Source organism: Arachis hypogaea, chromosome 9 (assembly GCF_003086295.3).
Source record: "Arachis hypogaea cultivar Tifrunner chromosome 9, arahy.Tifrunner.gnm2.J5K5, whole genome shotgun sequence".
NCBI lineage: Eukaryota > Viridiplantae > Streptophyta > Magnoliopsida > Fabales > Fabaceae > Arachis > Arachis hypogaea.
In genome coordinates this window covers 7,074,148-7,098,663 of record NC_092044.1, presented here as the reverse complement: position 1 = coordinate 7,098,663, position 24,516 = coordinate 7,074,148, and the positions used below count along the sequence as shown (strand labels likewise).

General features: G+C 30.8%; 2 protein-coding genes across 2 annotated transcripts; one reads left to right on the top strand and one right to left on the bottom strand.

The window, feature by feature from the left end:
• Positions 1–1,036: 1,036 nt before the first annotated feature.
• On the bottom strand, positions 1,037–2,864 carry LOC112708800 (putative ETHYLENE INSENSITIVE 3-like 4 protein). The gene is made up of 2 exons (XM_025760731.2): positions 2,540–2,864; positions 1,037–2,337 (listed from the first exon to the last, which is right to left on the bottom strand). The coding sequence occupies exons 1-2, from the start codon at positions 2,862–2,864 to the stop codon at positions 1,037–1,039; spliced, it is 1,626 nt and encodes a 541-aa protein (XP_025616516.1).
• A 17,524-nt stretch (positions 2,865–20,388) lies between these two features.
• Positions 20,389–21,904, top strand: LOC140174936 (uncharacterized). The gene is made up of 3 exons (XM_072201858.1): positions 20,389–20,977; positions 21,058–21,493; positions 21,752–21,904. Exons 1-2 carry the CDS (start codon positions 20,413–20,415, stop codon positions 21,198–21,200), a joined length of 708 nt encoding a protein of 235 aa, XP_072057959.1. The 5' UTR covers positions 20,389–20,412; the 3' UTR covers positions 21,201–21,493; positions 21,752–21,904.
• The last annotated feature ends 2,612 nt before the right edge of the window (positions 21,905–24,516 follow it).

Below are 24,516 nucleotides of genomic sequence, written 5' to 3'. Positions count from 1 at the left end.
AATTGTTTAAAAAGCATTGTAACTTCTTCTAATTTTTCGTCAATATTCATAATTTTAGAGGTGGTCTAACCTTTAGATTTGTTGTATCAATTTTATTTTGGACTTCTTCTTTCTTAGGAATTTCTTTTTGGAAGTGTTTATCAAGTATCTGTTCAAATTTATTTATTATATTAGGCTCTTCTTTTTCTTTATTTTTCTGAAATTTTATAGAAACTAATATTTCTTCAAGCATATCTAATATAGAATTTAATTGTGGGTTAAAAGTATGATGAAGATGGGGATAATTATCTCCATGATAACATTTTTTAGATACTCCGTGTGAAATATAAGTTTTTTCAGGTTTTTGAATTCCTTCAATAAAACTTAAAGTAAAATTAAGATTTTGAGAAAAATCGTTTTGTATTGATTTTAAAAATTCAGTGTCATTACAATTGATATTGGTTAAAATCATTAATTTTTGATCTATTAATTTTGATAGATTAATTATTTCTTCTTTTAAATCTTTTAATTTACTTTTTTCCATTATGTAACGCTTTTCTTTTGCGAAAGGATACGCTTTTAAGTGTAACCTTAGCCACCTTTAGCCATTATAGCCATAGCCACCATAGAATAGGCCATATAATAATAACAAATAAGTTAGTCTAGTGATTGTGACTATTGTGCATTTTCCTTGAGGAAGGGGGTTCGAACTCCAGACTGATCTTTACCAAGTTTGACTGGTTTTATCGGTTATTGAGATAGATTTAAAAAATTATTTAATTTAATCATCTACTAACCTTAAAGTACTTCAAAGCACATATAATAATTAATGATCAACACATGCATACAAATCATATCCATAATAAAATAATATTTTATTTAAAAATATCAATATTACATATAACATGAATATTTTTTGGATACTATAACTATTATGATAATGTGATATTAGAGAAGACTAATAATTAATTAATAATACATAAAAACTACAATATTCTTAAACATATAAAATTAATTATTAAATATTGTTGCTCTTAAACGAAGTAGTAGTATAGTCTCAAAGTGATGAAGTTGTTGCTTCTTGGCCAAGGCCGTCATGTGGAGAAATATAATCATGTTTTATTAATGGTGGATTATTATTCTGATGAGTGGAATCCATCACGCTATTTGCTTTACCCATCTCCAATGCCACAAGCAACTCACAATCTTCAATGTCATTCAGCCACAACCCTAAATTATCCTCACCAAAAGCTTCACCCGCAATCTCTTTCATTCCATTCATAATATCAATATCACCAAAATCAGTGTCACCAAAATTATTATTATTGTTATTGTGGTTGTTGGCTTTAGCTACCTCCATGTTCATCCAATCTCCAACGCTTGTCATCCTCTCCTCACTCGACAGGTAATCATGGAAAGCCTTCGAATTCTCATTGTTGCTGTTACTTCTCTCATGATCGAGAGTGGTACCGCCAAAAGCACACATCGACTCGTGGTCCAACCTTAAATTCTTGTCTCTAAATCCCATAGACAAATCGCTTTGTGGACAATCTACGTTCTGACATGTATATAGTAATTTGTCCACAAAGTTATTATCGTTATTGTTGTTGTTACTATTATTATTATTATTATTATCAAAATCACACTTTCTTTTTTCACCGCCTCCGGTGCTGCTATTGCCGCTACTGCCGCCACCGCCAAACAAAACATGATCAACAGAATTATTAATAGAGTTTATTGGGGATGACTCAAAGACTTCAATTTCTCCCTTACCGTCTTCCTTATTATTCTCCTCGTCGCTGGACGAAGAAGGAGAAATCTTAAGACACTTGTTGATAAGTCTCAATAAAGCTTCTTCTTTGTTCACAACTTTGGACCAAGTAGCACTATCTTTGGCAGTCATATTATCTTGCAAGGTCTTTGATTGAGTCACAAGCCTTCTCAATTTCTCCAGGTCAGGAGACATGTGCTTTATAATTGAAGCCAAAACCGAAACTTTCCATGTCTTCTTCAAATCATGGGGTTTCTTGTACGGTGGTGGCCCGTGTCCTTGAGCCAAAAGGCCCTGTTCACCCCACCATGCCTCTGACCCATTAGGCCACCACGGTGGGGCCACACCTTTATCCAAAGGATACCTTCTTTGTGGCGGCACACAGTGTTGCATCAGTGATGAAAGAAGAGATCCTAGTGTTTTGTCTTGAAGATCTTGGAGAAGGTGTATGCTTGACGACTCATCTAATTCTCCCTTTTCAAGTAAGGGTAAATACTTTGCAATTGCTGCAGGGGCATTTTGGTCAAATCTAATATCTTCTTTCCACCATTCTCGTAGACTATCCGAGCTTCCAGTAACTGGCTTACCTATAAATTATAATTAAAATATTTTAATATCAAAGTGAAGACTGAAGTATGACATAAATAAAATAGTTTTTAATAAAAACATAGAAAAATATTAAAATTATTTTTGTATTAATTGTTAAATAAAAATTAAAATATAATTAACTTCATAATTAAAAATTTTAGATAATTTAATAGTTAATTATGCTTATTTTAATTTCTATACCTTTTTCAGGGACGATGCCATAGACGAATCCACGAGCTTTGCAAACCTCCATGATCTTGATCATGTATTTGAGGACAGAGTCTTGTGCCCTAGACATCTTCTTTTTCCTGGACGCTTCTTGCTTGGCTTCTCTGTTCTCAGATTCGTCCATGTTAAGTTTCTCCTTCATCTTTTGGAGAAGGACACGGTCTTTACATATGCGCTTCTTCAGATCTTCATAGTCTATCATTTCATCTTCTGCTGTCAAGGTTACATCAATTTCCTCGTCTTCTGTATCGGACAATTGAACATAGGGAGGATCCATTTCTTCTTGGATCAGCACCATGATGATTTTTTTTATAAAAGAAGTCAAGTAAATTGTGAAAAATATCTGTATAGAAGAATAAATAAGAGTAATGATATTATGTTGCTAGAACTCGTGAAAGTTATGTACGTATATATAGATATCCACGAAGGTTGTAGAATGGCGGTGTTAGAAGGAGCTAACATCAGCAAAATAATCTTAGCTTAGTGGAATTGTATTTAAGTAAATAATTCATAAGAGTGATGGGACAAAGTAGGTATTACTGAGTTGAAATTTGTATAATGTTTATACTTTTTGAAAAGGCTGGTAAATGTGCAATTAACATGAGAAAATTAAAGGTTGTTTGAGCGAGATAATGAAGAAGATGAGACGGTTCTATTTGCATGCACAGTTGGTAAAAATATTGGGTGATTAGAATTATAATTCCTATCGTCACTAATTTTTGAAAAAAAAAATTACACCATTTGTAGGTTGTTGTGTTTTTTTTTTATCATCATCTTTGTCATTCTCATTGTTATTACCTTCCCTTTTTTTTGTTTGATTTATTTTTTCTTGGTTTTTCTCTTCTTCTTAGTTAAATATCACGAAATTAATTTAACAACAACAAAATACATTATTTAATTGTGACTGACACAAAAAATTTTTAAAAGACCACAAATTTATAACCTTAATTTATTTAATCAACAAAATATATTTAAATATATTTTAAATTTAAAAAATATATTAAATTATTGTAAATGACATAAGAATGACCAAATTTCATATATATTAGTTTAATACCATACAATCAATTCAATAAAAGACGCAATAAATATTTAAATAAAGAACTATAAATCCAAAATTTTAACTCATTCAACCAACAAAATACATTTAAATGTGTTTTAAAACTAAAAAAATATCAATACCACTTCATTTAGTTGGGAAAGATATCACGGATTCAAAAAATTCTATGTCAAAATTAAGAAATTTTTGTGTCAATTAAAAAATTTTCTGTGTTACATAAATTGTACACAATTTAAAACTCTTCCTCCTCCTCCTTTTCTTCTTCATCGTCATCATCATCTTCTTCTTTTCCTTCTTTATTTTCTTCTTCTCATTTTACATTCTCATAGTTCATCTTTTTCTATCCTCTTAATAAGAATATGTGCCGATTAAAAAGTTTCGATACTGTTTTTCTAATAAATTATACACAAATTAAAATTCTCCCTTTAGTGCTTCTTCTTGTTCTTATCCTCTTGACATGAATAAAAATAAGAATAAAGAGAAGGAAAAAAATAAAAATTATTGCATTATTTACCTAGATTTTTTTTATTTTATTGGTTTAATATTGATAGTAATTAATTATAACAAAAGTACATGTTTTGTAGTTAACCATATGTATTTTTATTATAATTAATTATCATCAACATTGTATTAATAAAATAAAAAAAAATTGATAACAATTACCACTAGAAGGAGCAGGGGGAGAAATAAAAAAAAACACAACAATAACAATAGAAGAATAACATGAAGAAAAAAATGCCCGAAAAAAAAAACAAGTGGATAATTCACGTAAAGTTTAAATTTAGTTGACAAAAACGCTTAAATATTTAATGAGACTCTTAAAAATAAGATCAATTTAGTCTTTATAAATATTGTATAAACCTTATTTTATCCTCTAATATAATTCAAAAATATTACATATATAGTAAAAATCAGTTATGTACTAAATTATTATAGTATATTTATATATATTAATGCATATTATTTTATATATTTTTTAATTAAATAATTAGTCATTAAAATAATCAAATTTATCATAATAGAATAATTAAATAATAAAACTGTTTTATAATAGCATAATAAAAAAATTATGAATCGTTAAATATGTATTTTTTATACTATGACTAATTTTTTGTATACATATAACATAGTTAAATTTTGTAAATTAGCTAAATTGACTCAATTATTTAATCCATAAAATCAAAATTATGACTATCCAAAGACTGTTATAAAATCTATGTCAAAATTAATAAAATCAGGGATTAACTAATATGTATTTAAGAGCACAAATTAAGATTATCAATTTAATTTTTTTATAAAAAAATTATAAAATTAATTTTTTAATATATTTGTTATGTAATTTTTTAAAATAAGATGTTTAAATTTTTTAATAAGAATGAAAAACTTAGTATATATCTTAAAGATACATATTAGATAAATTTATTAATAACTATTCTTAAATAAAGTAACACGCATAATTAATACTTATTCAGTCATGACTATTAAATTAAAGCATTATTAAAAAATTAATAATAATAATAATAATAATAATAATAATAATAATAATAATAATAGTCATATATATTTTTGTCCAATTCTTAAAGTAAGATAGTAAATTAGAGTTGTATATACAGCGTAAATCAAATTTCACCATTAATAATATATATTATTTTTAAATTTATTTTAAGAATATAATATAAATTAATAATAAAATCAAACACGTCAAAATAATGTAGTGGTATTTAAATAAATCTAAATATAAAAAAATTTTGTATTTTTTTATTAATACACAATTTACGAAAATATAAACCAAATAAATATTATTAAATTTCATCTCTAGCTAGTATTTAAATATCAATTAAATAGCGCTTTTTATAATTTTGTAAGTAAAAAAGACCGACTTCATATAAAAAATGAAAATGATGTGAACAGATTTGTCATTTGTGACTCATATGCGCACTCTTATACTAATGAGTTTTGCATAATATAACTTAAAACGTGATCAGATTAATTTTGGCGAGTTCCTACAAATTGATAGATAGATAGATCCCGTACCATATATAATATAATTCAATAAATATAATATATATATATGACCAATAATTCAATGAAAGGACAAGTTGAATTAGAGAGTGTATGGAAGAGAAAGTTATGCCCATTCTATGGAGAGATGGTTACTTTCATTGTATCAAAAACGGAAACATAACTTTAGAATGGTGGCTTATGTAACTCAAAATAAATACTCTAGTTGGATTATAATAATTTTGCTTACCAAAGTCATATGCCGACGTAAGAGAGAGATTTAATAATAAAATTCAGTCCATATTAATTAAAATAAATAATTATTTTTAATTATAAAAAATTTGAATGCTGATAAAATTGATTATAAAAAAATTAATATTATATTTATCAAAATAATTTTTATTTGACAAAAATATTTTATTATTAAAATTTTGTTAATTCCGTTAAAAAATACTTACAAATCTTAGATTACTTATATTATCATGTTCTTCAATATCTTCTATCAATCAACTCCATTTTAATTTTTGTGTGTTATCCAATTACATCAACCATAAAAAATATGATTAACTAATATTTGTCTTTAGAGTGCATGATAAAGATATAAATTAAGAAATTTTTAATAAAAAATATATAATTTAAATTCTCAATGCATTTATTATGTATTTATTAAAGTAAATTATTTAAAATTTTTTATTACTAATAATCTTAATTTGTACTCTTAGGACACATGTAAGTTAAATTTTAAAAAATAAATATTTATTTAGAGATAAAAACAAGTACATCAGAATCAAAATAATAAATGTTGAAAAATCAAAACAGAATAAAAAAATTAAAAAAAAATAAACCATCGTTGATGAACAGTTGAACACAAAATATAATTATCTAATTCCTTTCAAAAAAAAAAAAAAATAAATAAATAAAAATAAAATAAAATCTACAATAAAAAAAGCTAAATAGCAACTCAATTATACTTTAAGATAACAGGAACTAAAACATAAACATAGGTTTGTTAATTTTAACTTTGACAAATCTAAATATTAGCTCCTATATTATCTTCGAGTACTATATCTTAGATTAACTTAAAACAATAATATTTCAATAATAATATTTTAGATATCAATGAATTAAATGATAATTTTTTAATTTTAAAAATTCATTAATCATTTTATTTTAGATTTACAAATTTGTAATAACATAAATTTTGTTAGACTTTTTTTTTTTGGTGACTTTTGTTAGACTTTGATCTAAAACAAAATATTTAAATTTTTGTTTTTATTAGCTTTGATATTTTAAATATTTTATTTAATTTCAAATGAAATTTTTTTATTATTTATATTTTGAAGTAAAAAATATCAATAATTTATTGAAAAAGTAAAAAATGAGTTGATTTGTACTTTATTTATATTTTACTTACAATGCTCGCTAAATATAATAGAAAACTTCTTTGATTTCAACCTATCTCTACAAAATTAGCTAATAATACCTAATAAGTAATAACGTACACTTTTTAATTTTTACACTTGGAAAATGACTGAATCTTTTATTGAAAGATTAAAAAGCCATAGAATTGAGCTTAATTGAAATTATTTTCATACGAGTATCACTTTAAGATTTCAGTCAAATTTTTCTTAATAGAATTTTTTTATTTCTTCATTGAATTTGAATTTAAACCCACTGTGAAAAGCTCGGTTTGTGGGTTCAAGTCTGGTATAGAACATTATTATTAATGTTTAGGTATTTTTTTATATGGTTATTGTTGTTATTGTTACATATTATTATTGTTGTTGTTATTGATATTCTTTTTACAATTTTGATTCTCATGATTTAGGCCAAAAATTTGATTCGTGTTCAATCTTTTTTTCATTTAAATTCGTTCTTATGATTCAACTTGATTTAAAAATTTTCATTGATGCTGTGAAAATTTTTGTTGCTGATTATGCTTTATTTTCTTAATAATAATTTTATTTAAATTTATTTTAGTGTTTGTAGAAGCAAAAGTATAAATTTTGGATGATGAACAAAAAAAATCGAGTATTTTAAATTTTTAATGAAGTTGTTGGAAAAAGGTTGTTAGAGAAAAGTATTTTGATCCAAATAACGATTTTAAAACTAAGTTGAACTTTAGAGATGAATTTAAATATAAAAAAAATGTAAACGAATAAAATTTTTTGCTTAAATTTTCAGAACCAAAATCGTACTTAATCATTACTCTTATTATTATTGTACATCTAAATTTTTTTAATTTTATCTATAATTTTTTAGAAATATATTATATATTTACTAATTTTTGTAGATCATGATTTTTATAATTATTGTAACAATTCTTCAATTTAGGTAAAGTGTTTTGAATTTTGTGAACCGTGCATTTCATGAACATTCATGCTAGGATTAAAAATAACATATGAGGAATGTACCCCATCAAAAGATGAAGAATGTATCCAATTTCTGCCTTTACGTCCATACCTTTTACGTCCATACCTTTTTGTTTCAAATCCTAGAGTCTAATTACTGAAATGAAGTAACTAAACTATGAGACGTACGCATAACGAAGCTTTCTTTCTGCCACTACCTATTATGCTATAAAAATAATAATTAAATTACTCGTCACTGTATAAACATACTCATTTTTTTTCCATTACAACGGAAACATGTTCACATTTCTTCTCTAATTGTTTTCTTATCTGTTTCTAGCTACTAGTGAGTACTTTGTTATCCTCTCTTATTCTGCCCATACTATAATATGCAAAATCTGTTTTTTTTTTTAATACAAATAAAGATATAAACATATTATTTCTTTGAATACACAGGAATAAAAAAATGGTCATCTAGATATGCAGAGTCATTTTATTATTGGCGTTTCCAAAATAGAAATGAAAATACACTCTAATCCATCAAGATATGCAAGTTAATATATTATTTTCTTTTTTCACTGTCTTTTATAACATCTTAGAAATAAAAAATATTAAAAATAAAATATAAATCAAATAATAAAAAAATAAAATATTATTTTGTATTTTAATTTTTTATCTTTTTATTAAATTCTAAAAATAAAAAACTAAAAATAAAAATAAAATAATAAAAATCCGCTATTTTTAAAAAAATTTAAAATCAAAATAATTTAATAAGGGAGAACGGTATTAAAAAAATGAGTGGAACAAATGCCGAAAAAAATTTTATTGAGTAGGTAGATAAGCAACATATTTTTGCACATTTTAATAAAAAAATCAATATATTTATAGTGATATTTTATTTTGTTATAATTTAAATATTATTATTATTTATTATTATTATTATATTATTATTATTATTATCTATTTTACGTGCCATCGATTTTATTATGCATGCATCCCATTTTGTGTATACGATTAAAATGTGAGCTGTTTATTATCCATTTTGCAGATGTCATTATTATTATTTTTATTATTATTATTATTATTATTATTGTCTATTTTAAGTGCCATCGATTTTATTATGCATGCATTCCATTTTGTGTACGGTCAAAATGTGAGCTGTTTATTATCCATTTTGCAGACGTCATAGAAGAATTGGTGTGGTTTTTTATTTTGCAGGCGTCACTACTAATAAAAAATAGTTCCGTATATTTTGGTAATCATTTTTCTAGGTCCGTATTAAAAAAAAATAATTATTTTTATACATTTATTTGTATAAAGAACCTGCAAAATCTAGGTAACCGACTATAAGTCACATTGATCGCATTTCCATCTTCAATTTGGACTTTGTTTTTTTTTTTCTTTTTAATTAAATTACAAACATCTTATGTCTGTTGTCTGAATTTGGCTAATTTAGATTGAATACACTGAAGATTTTAGAACCAACTTTGTTAGGTAAATAATAAGGGTCGCAGCTAACTACTCCAGCTAATTAGTAACCTTTTTTAAATTAATTTTTACAAAAAATGTTAATTCAAATTACATCCAAAATTAAATAAAAAAATATTTAAAATTTGAAAAAAAAAGTTTAAAATTAAATAAAAATAAATATTCAAAATTATTGTAAAAAAATATTTAAAACCTAAAAAAAACATTTGAAACGTAATAAAAAGTATCCAAAATTTAACAAAAAAGAGATATTTACAATTATTTTAAAATTCAAAACCAAACAAAACGAAAAATCTATAAATATTAGAAAAAAATCAAAAACTAAAAAAACACTACAATAAATTCGGGTTAAGACAACTCTTTAAAAATATTGTCTATAATAAAAAAAGTATTGTCTTTTATCAAAAGCAATACTTTTCGACAAAACGCAACGCTTTTTGGGGGTTGACTATACGGCCATTACTTTTGGTTTAATGCAACACTTTTATGTATCAAAGAGAATCTTTTTTGTGACAACCTTCAAAAAACGTTGCCTTAGAAGACCCGAACACAACGCTTTAGATAAGACTTTATGGCAACATTTTTTACGAGTTATATTTTCTAATACATAAAGTAATATTTGTCCAAATTTTTTTAAGTTGCCTTTTGACATACCTAAAGTAACACTTGTTCAAATTTTTTTTAAGTTGCCTTTTTCATAAACCTAAAGTAACACTTATCTAAGAGTTTTTTGTATTACCTTTTAAAATATCTAAAGCAACATTTATCTAAATTTATTTGGAATTATCTTTTTAAAAAGATATATAGCATAATTTAATAAAATTTAATTATTTAAACTAAATTTAATAAATAAAAAGAAAAGATAAGCTAATATATTGTATATATATTAAATTAAAAGGTTGTTTCAAATCCAACTAAATAAATTTTAAATTCATATACTTGTAAAATTCAAATCAAAATATACATAACTAAACCAAAAAAAATAGATGTTTTCTCATGAACTTCAACAAATAAATAAACAAATAAATAAATGCCTAATTTCATCAGCTTTCGTTCTCTTCGTCAATTCTTCCATAACGCCGATCTATGTCAAGGTTGATCTCCATAGTCTTCTTACTATATATGTAGCTAATCATGCCGTTATCTCTCAAGGCATGAGCCTTCGTAATCTTCTTCATGTTTGCAGTCCAACCATACTTACCTGTGACCTAACAAGTAATCTATTAAGCTAAACATCTTCGTATCATATAAAATATCAATCAAAAGAATAAAATCATATTCAATACTAAAGAAAACAACGATATAGTGTAAATGTAACACAATATAAGGACCAAATGAACATCACGACTTTCATCATACCAATTAATCACCATGCCATAGGTAATAAACTCCTCTACAAAATTCGCTTACAATTCTAAACACAGATACACAAGTTCTATGTAAAATTTGCACATACCTCCAATTCTAAAAGAATAACATCCGTGACAATAACATCATGAGTTGGAAGAGGGAATTGAGACAACTTCAGTACCATATATAAAGAACAATAATAAATTTAACTCAAATTTGAACTTCAACACTAAAACAAAAGAATGAAAATAATATTTCTTTTTTATGTAAATAACCATGATAACTGTATTTTGAAAGATATTACAACAAAAACATTAGAATACCTCAGACGGTCTAGCACTCCATAAAAACACTCACAGTCGAAATTGAGGCAAGCCATAAGTTCTAGCGGCCAGAATTTCCAAGCTCCACCACATATTACATTAGCATCTCCCGACAAGACAACAATAATGATATATATGACATCAAATAGCACTAAAAAAAACTAAAGAAAAAAAAAAAACAAACACCTTGAAAACTAAAATTTTAATAGTGTCACAAACTGCTCTTTTTGTTCCTTCTTTTTTATTCTTTTTCCTTTAACTTGAATCCTATTGAAAGAGCTTAAAGATATCACATAGATTAAATGAAAGAAGAAAAAAGAAAAGAAAAGAAAAGAAAAGCCTCTACCGAAAAAACATGAAAATGCTTATTAGCATATATTAATAAATGATAATTCAATCATATGAATATATGATCTATGAGATGCCTAATACTATTCTCACATACATCATCATATAATTACTAGTCACATTATTTACCTTAGGTACATAAATTCTAGCATCAATTTCTCTGAATGTTCTGACTTTACCTATAGTAATCCATATCAGACCAGCTTTTGAACTGGATCACCATGTTGGTGGCATGAACTAGTGTTTTAAGTAGCTTGTTAATCATTTTTACATCATTAGCTAAAAAATTAATGAACTACTCTTCATCAAAGATATCAGAGAAATTGTTACAAAGCGAACAAGAGAATATAAAATCTAACTATAACCAGTTAATCAATTACCTATTGTCCTGAAAAAAATGGAGACATAAAGCTTAACATACATAAACCTAGGGTTCAAGCCTTCTTCTCAAAGGATTGGGGCTTGGATTTGAGTTGGATTTCGAATTGGGCCATGGACAACAACTTCTTGCCACCCTGTTATCTTGGATATCGGTCACCACCGTAGACGCGATTCTGACGATTTGGCGTGCTTACTCATCAATTCTACGTGAATACTATTTCTCTGAGACGCAAAGCAAGAACCTTATGAAATGGAGGAATAGAATCGCAAAAACGTATGATTTTTCAAGTTAACTCGCGATTCTTGTCAGCAGCACTAATAGTTAACCATTAACAAATTAAAATCAATAATAATTAACAAAGTGGCAAGCTTTCTCTATAAAGGAGTAAAGAATAAAATTTACATTATTCTCTATGAACTATTTAACTCAATCAAAGTGGCCAACAGAACAAACAAACAAAAAATAATAATTGATTCTATATGAAATAGTTAACTCAGTGAATTATGAAAATTAATTATTCTATAATTTACATTAAAAATGAAGAAATCAAAGGTAAAAAGTACCAGAATCAATGTGAAAAACCAGAAATTGCTGAATCAGCAATAACCAGCATAGAGTATTGCACTTCAGTGGAAAAGTAGTGAAAAATCTGAAATTCAACAAAATATCAATCAAGCCAGTCTAAACAAATTGAAATTTCAGACTCAAGAATCAAAGTAGCATGCTTAATTAACTATGAACTAAGACAAAAGCTGACAAGAAAATTCTAATTTTAATCTAAATTAACCTAATCAGCAAAAATAAGTTTGACTAAATAAAATTACTAAGTAAAAATTAAAATCTAACTAAAATGTAATGAATTAAATCAGAGAACAGCAAAATGAATTTTTCCAAAAACCTAAAAAATAAAGAATAGAGTAACAAAAAGGCAGGGGTGAGGAGGTTGCAGCTGAGGGTAGTCACCGTGTTACCAAATCAATAGACCAGCGATTCAATGTGCTCTTTAGAGTTCAACCACAAACAAAATTCTCAGAGAAAAAAATTCCTCATTAAAACACCATTGCTAGGAAGAAAGGCTTTTCTTTTTATCCCAATGGAAGTGTATATAGTGGCAACAGGCAGATCATTTTTAATAAACTTTAAAATTGTTGCAAATATAAGAGTGCAGTTATACTTAGCACAGTTGGAATTATTGCCCAAACATCCATTAAAGGTGTATTTTTGGTTGAATTTATAATTACAGTTCAATTCCTTTATGCAAGTCCTAATTACTAACAATATTATGTAAATTGCCACTGAAATTCATCACATGAATAAAAAAGTCAACAGAACCACAATATTTTTGGTTGAATTTATAATTACAGTTCAATTCCTTTATGCAATTTAAATTACTAACGATATTATGAAAATTGCCACTGAAATTTATCACATGAATTAAAAAATAAAAAAAAACCACAAATTGTCACCGAAATTTAAAAGCAACAACAAAAAGGAGTGAAAAGCTCATTTAAAACGTAAAATTTCAATTATAAAGCTAAAAATTAAAGAAAAAAGAACACAAAAGAAGGTTTTTCTTCTCCTTCTCCATTAGACTAATCTCAAAACAGGAAGTAAAAATGCTAGAAATGATGGTTTTATATTCCGAGACATTAAGCAATGAAAGAAATCTTGTCGAATATATGTTTATAATAAATGACGCAAAATCAATATCAAAATGCAAAATAAAAATGAAAACCTTAAGAAGCAACAATCAGAACCATAAAAAATTTAGAAAAATTGAAATAAAACTCCCAAAATCAGAACTATCAAAAAGCCCAAAAAATTCAGAATCAATGCATTCAGAAATTTCATTCCCATAGTAAAATTCAGAATCAATGCATTCAAAAATTTCATTCCCATACTAAAATTCAGAACATTTCTATACTGAAATTCAGAATCAAAGCATTCAGAAATTCCATTTCCATACTAAAAATTAGAACATTCCCATACTAAAATTTAGAATTAACGGATTCAGAAATCCTATTCCTATAGTAAAGTTTAGACATTTCTTACCAATACGTAGAGGAGGAGGAGGGAGGTTACAGCTGGGTATAGTGTTGTCAGAGCTCGCAAACAGGAGAAGGAGAGACAGGGGTCGCGAATAGGAGGAGGTGAGACAGGGTAAGAAGAGGAAGAAGGAGAATAGAAGGGAGATGGGTTTCTCGACAGTGGTGATTCAGCACAAAACGAGGAGCGCACCGCGCCATCGCTCTGAAGCAGCATCCATGGAGAAGATGACCACTTCGATGCCCGTGGAGGAGAGCACCGCGCCGACGCCCATTGTAAACCTTGTTAAATTAGTAAATAATTAGTCAATAAATTAATTTTTAATAAAGAAAATTATAAATGTGAATATTATATTACATTAGGATAGAGCTCATCAAAACGAGAATTTTGACACTAATTTCGAAGAAATCGGCCCAAGATTGGACCGAACGGGACAACCGGTTGAACGGGATCCAAACCGAGCTTTATTTTGAAAGTTTGCAAAATGTTGGTTTTGGACCGAACTTCGGTGAGCTATAACTTGACTTTCAAAACTCCAAATTGATTTTAACTTGCTTTAAATGTAAACAGGTTTTGTGAAGTTTTTGCCATTCGAAGAACGGATGAAAAATGATTTAATATGATTAAGTTATGCTCGACGGAAGTTTTGGGTTTGAAACAGGTAATTTTGCAGCTTTTTAACTTAATCGGATTTTTTTTGAAAAAACGTACGCCCACGCACGTGTGGCGTGGAATTTTTTACTGTGTGTACACGAGTAGCCCTATGCGTACGCGTAATGAGCCAGGATGCATGTCCACGCGTACGCATGGCCTATGCGTACACGTGACATGAATTATTCACCTACACGTGCACATGATAAGGGGATGTGTGCGCGAGCTGCCTTTCTACACTCCTACGCGTACGCGTGAGCCACGCGTACGTGTGGCCCCTATTCCAGCAAACGTGGTTTTTTGAGTTTTATATCCTATTTCAAACTTCTAAACCTCTATTTTCATTCCTGTAGTCTTAAATAATAGTATTAAACCTGATAAACGGATGAAGTTAGGAAGTGGGGATAACTTGGAGGTGAAGTAAAGCTAAAAAAGAGATGAATTGAATATGCAATGTTATGAATGATTATGTATAATACTTGGCTTGATTAATTAAATGATTTGAGATACGAGATTTCCTGGGTAAAGTACCGTGGCTTGCCACCACGTGTACCAGGTCGAAAACTCGATACTCTGTTGATCCTATGACGTAAGGGTGACCGGACACTTATAAATTCCCGGGAATGTTAACTCCCATTGAGCAATATTGATTATTTGAGAAAAAGCTATGCATAGACTCTTGGGAATGCACGTCGGGGGACAGTCCAAACGTTTTGCAAACCGGACTTGTCGAGTTAGCTTGATAACCGATAGATGAGACTCATCAGCCATTGGACATGCATGCATCATGTGCATATTACTTGAATTACTTGTTTGTGCACTAACTGGATGTACCTAATTGTATTTTCTATGTTAAATGTATATTTGCTACCTGCAGTACTTGTAACCTTCTTGTGTTTGCCTTTATCTATTTTTTTGTCTGTGATATATTGTCGGAGATGGAGGTACGGAGGAAGGGCGGTAAGACTAGATTCAAGATTAAGTTAGATTAGGCTTAAATACTCTTAGAAAACCACCTTTTGTGGTTTCTGTTTAATACTTTAAGCTTAATAATCTGAGTGTCGGCGTTCTAAGATTGCCTTTGGCATTCCCAAGACCTTATATCTTATATGTGTGGCACCTTTACCATACTGAGAACCTCTGGTTCTTACTCTATACTATGTTGTTATTTTCAAATGTAGGTCGAGAGGTACCTCATTAGGCGTCTGGACTTCTGAGGCGAAGTGGTTATCAAGTTATTTTGTTGTATAGTTATGTATATTTATTCGACATACTCTACATTTCGTAACTTCTGAAACACACTTTTAAAAAAAATTCATGTCTTACAACCTAAGTTAGTTTAAATGAAAGGAGATGGACGTTTCAAGTGATGAAGTCAGCTTCAAGAATATCTGAGTATGCAGAAGGACTACCCACGCCTCATTTCAGATACTGAATCTGAATTTTGAGGGCAAAATTCTTTGTTAGGTGGGTAGGATGTAAACCCCGTTAAATTAGTAAATATTTAGTCAATAAATTAATTTTTAATAAAAAATTAGAAATTTAAATATTATATTAAATTAGGATAGAGCTCATCAAAACGAGAATTTTGACACTAATTTCGAAAAAATCGGCCCAAAATTGTACCGAACGGGCCAAACCGGTTGAACCGAAATTGTGGGCCCAACCGGCCCAGCATTTAAATGAGCTAAAGCTCATTTTCTTCTCTAAGAATACAACAGAAGTAGCGCTAAATGCAGTGAGAAGAAGAGAAGGATACGAAACCCTTGTTTCAATTTCCAAATGCCGTAACTTTCCGATCCGAGCTCTGATCGCCGCACCGTTTGCGACCACGCGACCACCGCGTCAAGCTCTACGATTCTATCGTAACAATTTCATAGGTAACTCGCTTATTCACTCTCATCCTCTTCTTCCCCAATTTTTGAAAAAATCATGTGGAGGTGTTGAATTTCCTTTTTTTTATGTTTTAGGATCCAATAGCTTGAGGAAAATGTTTACTCTTTTTTACATGAAGCTTGGGTATGGTGAGGATACCATAAATCCTATTTAATTTACTGAATTTATGCCTTGGGTATTAAATTGGGTATATATGTGTTATGAATGTGTATTAGGTTGTGAATAAATAATTGGAGCTTGAAATTGTGGATATTAGAAGTTGGAGGAAGCTAAACACTAGTGTTTTGTTGAGGTTTTTGGGGCTGTGTTTGTGTTAATAAGCTGCCTTGATCACTACGAAAAAACCGGGCAAGGTATGGTTTAGGTTTCTTGCATTTAATATATAATGTTCTGTGAAAACTTAGGCTAGATGACTATAGGATAGGTTGGAATGTATGTGTATATTGTTGTTTAGTAACTTGTTGTTAAGTATGGATTGGCATGGTGCTGTTGATTAGTTGATGGTTTGGCAAATTGTTAATTATTGATTTGAGAATATAAGTATATAAACTTGGGATTTATGAGCTATGGTTTTGGTTGTAGGATTTTGGCATGTGTATGTGTAATTATTGTTGGTATGAGGTATGACTTTTATGGTGGTTGTTGTGTTGAGGAAGAAGGACATATTGTGTTAGCAAGTGTAGGTTGTTAGTTGTGTTGGTATCATGGGATTTGTTTTGAATGAGGAAGAGGTTTTGAAAGTTTGCAAAATTTTGGTTTTGGGCCAAACTTCGGTGAGGTATAACTTGACTTTCGGAACCCCAAATTGATTTCAACTTATTTTAAATGAAAATTGGTTTCGTAAAGTTTATGCCGTTCAAAGAGCGGATGAAAAACGATTTAATATGATTAAGTTATGCTCGACGGAAGTTTTGGGTTTGAAACAGGTAATTCTGCAGCTTTTTAACTTAATCAGATTTTTTTTGGAAAAACGTACGCCTACGCGTACGCGTGGCCCACACGCCTTATCAAAACGACGTCATTTTTAATTGGACAGATTAGTCCCCAAGCTTAATGAAATGAATGTGTTAAAACACAGCGTTTGAATAGGGACTTAGGATAAAAACGCAAGTCCTTCTCCCTTGGCTCTGTTAAATGACCTGAAACCCCAAACCCTTACCCAAATTTTACAAGGCAACCTTTCATCTTTCTCAACTCCGTTAACATTGACTGTAGTCTGTAACAGTCGTTTGACGAGGTTGACGGCGACTGTGTGGTGGCGGTGGACTGTCGTGCATATCGCCATTGTTAGAGGTAAGTCTTCTAATTTCTTTTCTGAATTAATTCAGAGGCGAAGATTCATGTATGATGAACATGCATGTCATGTGTAGGGTAGATTAAAGATATTTTTTTGCTAGTGTTGGTTAAGTCAGAGTTCTAAATTGATTTAGTCTGTGACGTTTCATCGTAACATTACCGATGTGGTTGTTAAAAAATTGAATTCTGTTTTAATGTTCTTGTAATGGCTTCGTTGCTTGTTTAAGTTGTGATAGATTTTTATTTTGTTAGTTTAGATGAGTGAAGATGTGATATCCGTATTTCACCATGGTGGAAGCTTTGTGAGAGACAACAAGGGAGTACTTGTGTACGTCAATGGAGAAGTCAAGAAGTTTCCCCTAATAGACATTGATCTGATATGTTTCTTTGACCTGAAGAAACTTTTTTTGGACTTGGGTTACCATGACTATAAGGCAATGTTTTGGTATGATCCAACTGCTACTGACCTGGAGTCTAGTCTTCACCCAGTTCATGGAGACAAAGAGATCAGAGATCTTCAAAAGAATAAAATGCTAAATGAGGACACTGATGAATTCTACATCTACTTTGACCATCCAATCATGGAAGATACAGAGTTCATTGATGATGATGGTGTTAGTGTTGAGGAAGTGGAAGTGCAAGAGGCTAGTGCTGAGGATGATGGTGTTGACAATGATGCAGATGTTGAGAGTTCAGATAGTGATGATGGGTATGAGTCAACAGAAGATGCATTATACAAGCCCCTACCTTCAGGATATGATTTTTCGGATTCAAGTTTAGAGGAAGAGTTAGTTGGAGCTGGTAAGAAAGGAAAGTATAATGGGAAGAAGAAATCCAAAGTTAGTAAGCCTGTTAATGGGCCAGTTGGCAAGGGCAATGGCAAGCCAAAAAGGGCAGCCATTGGAAGAAAAGAGGTAGCTATAGCATCTGTTCAGAGAAAGAGTCATGGTGGGCCTGGCAGGCCCAATAAAAGTGATTATGGGCCTGCTGAAAAAGACAAAGTAGTTAATAGGCCTTCTAGTGGCAACAAAAACAAAACTACACCTGCTAGTGCCAATGAAGGACCATCGAAGTCCAAAAAACATGCTACATTTGATGAAGAACTTGGTGTGAAGTTGTTACCTGAGTCAGACATTGAATTTGAGCATGAGTCTGAACAATTTTTGACCCTGAATGACTCAAGTGATGATGGAGGAGATGGGTTTGATTGGCCTTAATTTAATCCGAGTGCAGAATTTGGGGAGGTCCAATTTCAGCTGAACATGGAGTTTGAGTCACTTGAATAATTTAAGCAGGCTCTGAAGGACTTTACCATATCAGAAGGTAGAAGGATATTTTACATGAAGAATGATAAGAGAAGGGTTAGAGCTGCTTGTATACATGGAGGCTTCATGCCTGGAAAAGAAGTGCAAAAAGTCAAGGCAAAGGCAAGAAAAGCAGCTAAGGAAAATGCAAAGTTACAGGCTGCTAATGAAGCTAATGAAAGCGAGAAAGCTAAAGGGGTGGTGGAAACGAATGAGGCTCATCCTAAAGGTGAGAAAAATAATGAGGGACCTACTACCAATGAGGTAGAAGCACAAGCTAATGCAGAAGAAAATACAAAATGTGAAAATGAAGGTGAGAAAAATGGTGAAACAGAGAAGCATGACTGTCCCTGGCTTATATACTGTGCAAAGAACTCATGATTAGGTGGATACCAAATAAAGACCTACAATCCAACTCACACCTATGGAAGAGAGTTTGGCAGCAATATGGCAGATCAACATTGGGTAGCAAGGAAGCTAGAAAAGAGATTGTTGAGTCAGCCACGGTTGACACATGCAGAGGCATGGGATCACATGAAGGTTGATTACAATGTGATACTCAATGATAAAATGCTATACAGAGGACTTCGGATGGCCAGGGAAAAGTATGTTGGTAACGAGAAGGCGCAATATGGCAAGCTGCATGACTATCTGAACGAGATACACCGGTATGAGGTTATTTTATTTCAAAGATAAACATTAGAATATTGTTAGTGAATTGATAAAGAATAGTATTTTTTTATATTTTATGTTAATTCTTGTTTGATAAAAATAACTTGCTGTGATATGAAAATACATTAGAATATTGTTAGTGATCTTAGTGAATTCTGGTGTAATTCTGGTTTACACAGGAGCAATGAAGGTTCATCTGCACTGTTGGCAGTGGAGCCTATACCTCAATCTCCTCCATTATTTGATAAATTGTATATTTGCTTGTTCAAGGCTGGATGTCGCCCCTTGATAGGTTTAGATGGATGCTTCCTGAAGGGTTTTTATGGGGGACAATTATTGTCAGCTGTAGGACAAGACGCAAACAATCATTTTTATGTGATTGCGTATGCAGTAGTTGACAGTGAGATGAAGGCAAGTTGGAAATGGTTTCTGTAGTTGTTACAAGATGATCTTGGGCAATGCACTGCCGATGGTTGGAACTTCATCAGCGATCAACAGAAGGTATCCCTAAATATGTCTTAGTGTTTGTTATGTTAACTAACTAAATGCATTGTATTCTTCATGGTTTAATGACTGTTAACTATATTTTTTGTTATCATAACAAACATTTTAATGCCTATTATTTTCTGGTCTATTGGAACTGTAATGCAGGGTCTTCTGCCAGCACTGAAGGAGGTTATGCCTAACGCCCATCACAGAAACTGCGTTAGGCACATCTGGAAGAATTTCACAAACAAATACAAGGATACACAGCTTAAGAATGTGGTTTGGGCTTGTGCCAAGAGTTCAACCGTTGCAGAGTTTAATGATAATATGCAAAGGCTGAAGAGAATGAATGAGGACGCGTGGGCTTACCTTGCAAAATTGGATCCAGGATGCTGGACTAAGTCAAAATTCAGCTACTACCCTAAACTGGACAATATTACCAATAACATGACAGAGGTGTGGAATGCCAAAATAGTACACTATAGGGAAAAACCTATACTCACAATGCTAGAGGAGCTCAGATGTTACATTATGCGTAGGATGGCACAACACAAAAAGGCCCTAAGCATGTACACTGGTGTAGTTGCTCCTGTACAACAAAAAAGGATGGAAGCCATTAAGAAGGAGACCAAGCACTGGACTGCTCAATGGACTGGCGACGATGCTAGACAGGTATTTGAGGTGCAAATGCACATGAAGAAGCTGGGGGTGCACTTAGGTAATAACACATGTACATGTAACATGTGGCAACTTACAGGTATAACACTCCAACTTATGCATTTTTAGTTATTATGCTAACAAACTGTATATCTGATTGTTGTTTACAATCACTTATAGGAATTCCATGTGTGCATGCCATGGCTGCTATTGCTAAGAGGGGAGACAAACCAGACACATATGTGCACAAGTGGCTGAAGATGGATGCCTTCAGAGCAACATATGGTCATTCCATTAGCCCCGTCAACAGTGAAGAGTATTGAGAGAAGTTTGGAGAAATAAGCTCAATCCCTCCCAAGATTAAGAGGCCAATAGGGCGTCCAGTAAAGAGAAGGAGACAAGATCCAATAGAAGACGGAGCAGAGAGTAATAAGGCAAAAAGACCTTCCGAGTCACATGCGGAAAATGTGGAGAGACTGGCCACAATGCTAAGACCTGCAAGGGAGCTCCTAAGGCTGGAACTAATCCTAAAGGAAAGGTCAAAGGAAAATCCAAGGAAAAGTCAACTGCAACACAAGAAGAGGTTCAGGTTTCTCAATCGGCACTAGTAACTGAGGTATACATGAATGATACTTACATTCTTCTGCTAAATGAATTACATTGTGCAGCTTGATATGTGTGATAACATGCTTAGGATTCAGGTTTTTGACATGAATTAGTTGTTGTGTTATAGAGACCAACTTGACATATAAATTAGTAATTAGGGACCTGTTTGACTTATAGTAGCATTTCTAAAGGACCTATTTGACTTATAAAATACATCGTCAAGGGTTTAATTGTCCTAATAAATTTTCTTACTTATGAGGTTACCCAGCCTGAGGCACCAACAAATCATACTGTACCAGACATAGGAATGAATGTGAATGCTGCAACTGTAAGTATGCTTCATAATATGTTTCACTATTAATTCCTAAACATTACTGACTAATATCTTATTTTAGAATACTCATAATTATTTACAATTCAATCAGGGAAGACAAACTCAGCCTCAGCAGCCTAGTAGACGTCCAAAGCAGACAATAATTAGGCCCAAGAGACAGAAAAGTGTGAGTGTTGAGACAATGGCAGCTGCAAGTAGTGGCACAACCTCCAGAATGTTCAAATTCATTCCAACGCCTGGACTGAACCACTCTAAGAAGAAATGATGCTTTGGAAGAAACTTATTGTGAAATGGACCTGCTAGTGTTTACTCTTGTTATTTTGAAGAAAATAGACCTGCACTTATAATACTTTTGAGCACCACTTTACATTAGTGTGTGTAGAAGGAAATAAACCTTCTTTATTTTGCTAACATTTTGAAACAACTTATGTACATCCTCTATGTTGATGCTACTTTATGTTAACATTCTGATGCATGTTATTTGAATATTCCTCCCTGGATTATATACTATTTTTGGTTTAATCCACTTTGCCAAATTACTTTGCATACTTTGAATTCGATATAGACTAGCTTCAAGTTAGCATCATTATCAACTTCTAATATTTATTTAACTAAAATGAGCCATTCAAATACAATATTTTTCCAACAAAGATACAATGCCAATTGCTTAAATAACCACCACATAAATACAAAACATAATCACAACTACAAGTGCACCTATTATTACACTACTAAACAAGCTTAGAACACTGTCCTTCTTGACTTTCGAACTATCTTCATTCCTCTTTATTAACATCTCCTCCAATTGTTTCACTCTCTCCTCCAAGCAATAATCCAAACCTGTACCAAATTCTTCACCCACGCATGTCTCCACAGAGGCCAATCTACGCCTATCAACTACATCATCCACCAAATACCCAAAGATCTCATCAAATCATACAAAAAAATCACAATATCCTTGCTTTTCCTGCAATCAGAATAACAGAACATAAATCATCACATTAGTCTTAGTCTCCAATTATCAAAACTACAGCACCACAAAAATCCACCACTCTAAAGTACCTTGAAGTGAGGACAGCCAAAGAATAGCCTATTCGGGATTTCTGCTGTGCGAGACCTGGATATTATGGCATATGTCTTGCACTTACACTTAGGATGTTCTCCTCTTCTAAGTCACCCCCTTCGGACGCCAGTTGAACCGCTGTCAACACTGAAGACATCATCCATAGTTCTCCGATCGCGTCTCTGACTTGCAACTAACGTGCTGCCTTCACTCGACATCATCTTCTTCGAAGTCAAAAACTCTCTCTCACATACTAACATACATGGGTTGGAGGCACAGTGGGTAAAAAGTGAAGACCTAATTTCATGATCATCCCCTTTAAAACAGCGATGTCTTGTCCTTATTCAAACGCTGCGTTTTAACACATTCATTTCATTAAGCTTGGGGACTAATCTGTCCAATTAAAAATGACGTCGTTTTGATAAGGCCTTAAACGACGTCGTTTTGGCCACGTGTACAGGGACCAACGTGTCCTGGAAGCCTTTAACCTGACACGTCACACTAAACACCTCCACATAGGAGAGAGAGTGTTCAGTTAACCGGCTAAACCTGGAGCAGGGACGTATATGGCACATATTTAATAATTTTGGGGACTGGGGACTTAGTTAATTTTTCTGGGGGACAAATCTGTCGTACGGCTAATTTTTTGGGGACCTATTTGGAGTATTACTCTAAAAATTTAATGAGTCTAACCTGTTTCAAAAGCTAATTTAAAGAATAAATATTGTCTCATATTTATAAAGATTATTAGGCTTTTAAATTTATATCAAATGAGAATCGATGACTAAAAAATAATTTTACAATATAATTATAATAAAACAAGAGAGAACTCATTTATACTAGATATAAATTTTGTAGACTTATATTATATCTCTAAAGATGAGGATTTTTTATTTAAATAAATAAATAAATTATAATAATTATTAAAATAAATAATTTAAAAAATATTTACCGAAATAAATATCACTCTCTTATCTAGTTTACACTGTAAACGTTAAACGAGATAATTTTGCATGTATCTCGTTTACAGTGTAAACGAGATAAAACGGGTAGACGTAAAATGTGTATATTTCGTTTACACTATAAACGAGATATATGTATTTTTTAAAAAAAATTGAAAATAATAAAAAATATTAATATTATCAATAATCCAAACTTTTAGCATGAAATTAGTACATAAAAAGTTTAGTAGAAGAGATTAAAATAGATATATTTGATCAATTGGTACTCAAAAAAGGTTGATGAGATATTGAGAAGAGAATAGAAACGATTATCTCTCAGGTTATCTCTCATTATCCACGTGAGAGATAAGCGTTTAATTTTCTCCCAACTATTCCATCAATGTCTCTTATCAATTCACATTCTCTCCCATTATATCCATTTTAAAGGGTTATAAAAATTTAAATTAAATTATGAAAACGGTTATCAATCTCTTCCATCATATTCATTTAAAAAAAATAAATTAAATTATTATTCAATTGGATTGATTTAAATTTAAAAATTAAAAATAATGTTTGCCAATTAGTAGGAGACATTGATGAAGTGAGGAGAGAATTGAAACAGTTATCTCTCACGTAGATAGTGGGAAATAATAACCGTTTCCATTCTCTTCTCAATATCTCATCAACCTTTTTGG

Bases quoted from the DNA above. Each gene is read 5' to 3' on its own strand.
- LOC112708800 (XM_025760731.2), bottom strand. From the start codon at position 2,864: ATGGTGCTGATCCAAGAAGAAATGGATCCTCCCTATGTTCAATTGTCC. The intron at 2,338-2,539 runs GTATAGAAATTA...TATAATTTATAG, and splicing joins TGGCATCGTCCCTGAAAAAG to GTAAGCCAGTTACTGGAAGC.
- LOC140174936 (XM_072201858.1), top strand. From the start codon at position 20,413: ATGCCTAACGCCCATCACAGAAACTGCGTTAGGCACATCTGGAAGAAT. The intron at 20,978-21,057 runs GTATAACACTCC...AATCACTTATAG, and splicing joins TAACATGTGGCAACTTACAG to GAATTCCATGTGTGCATGCC.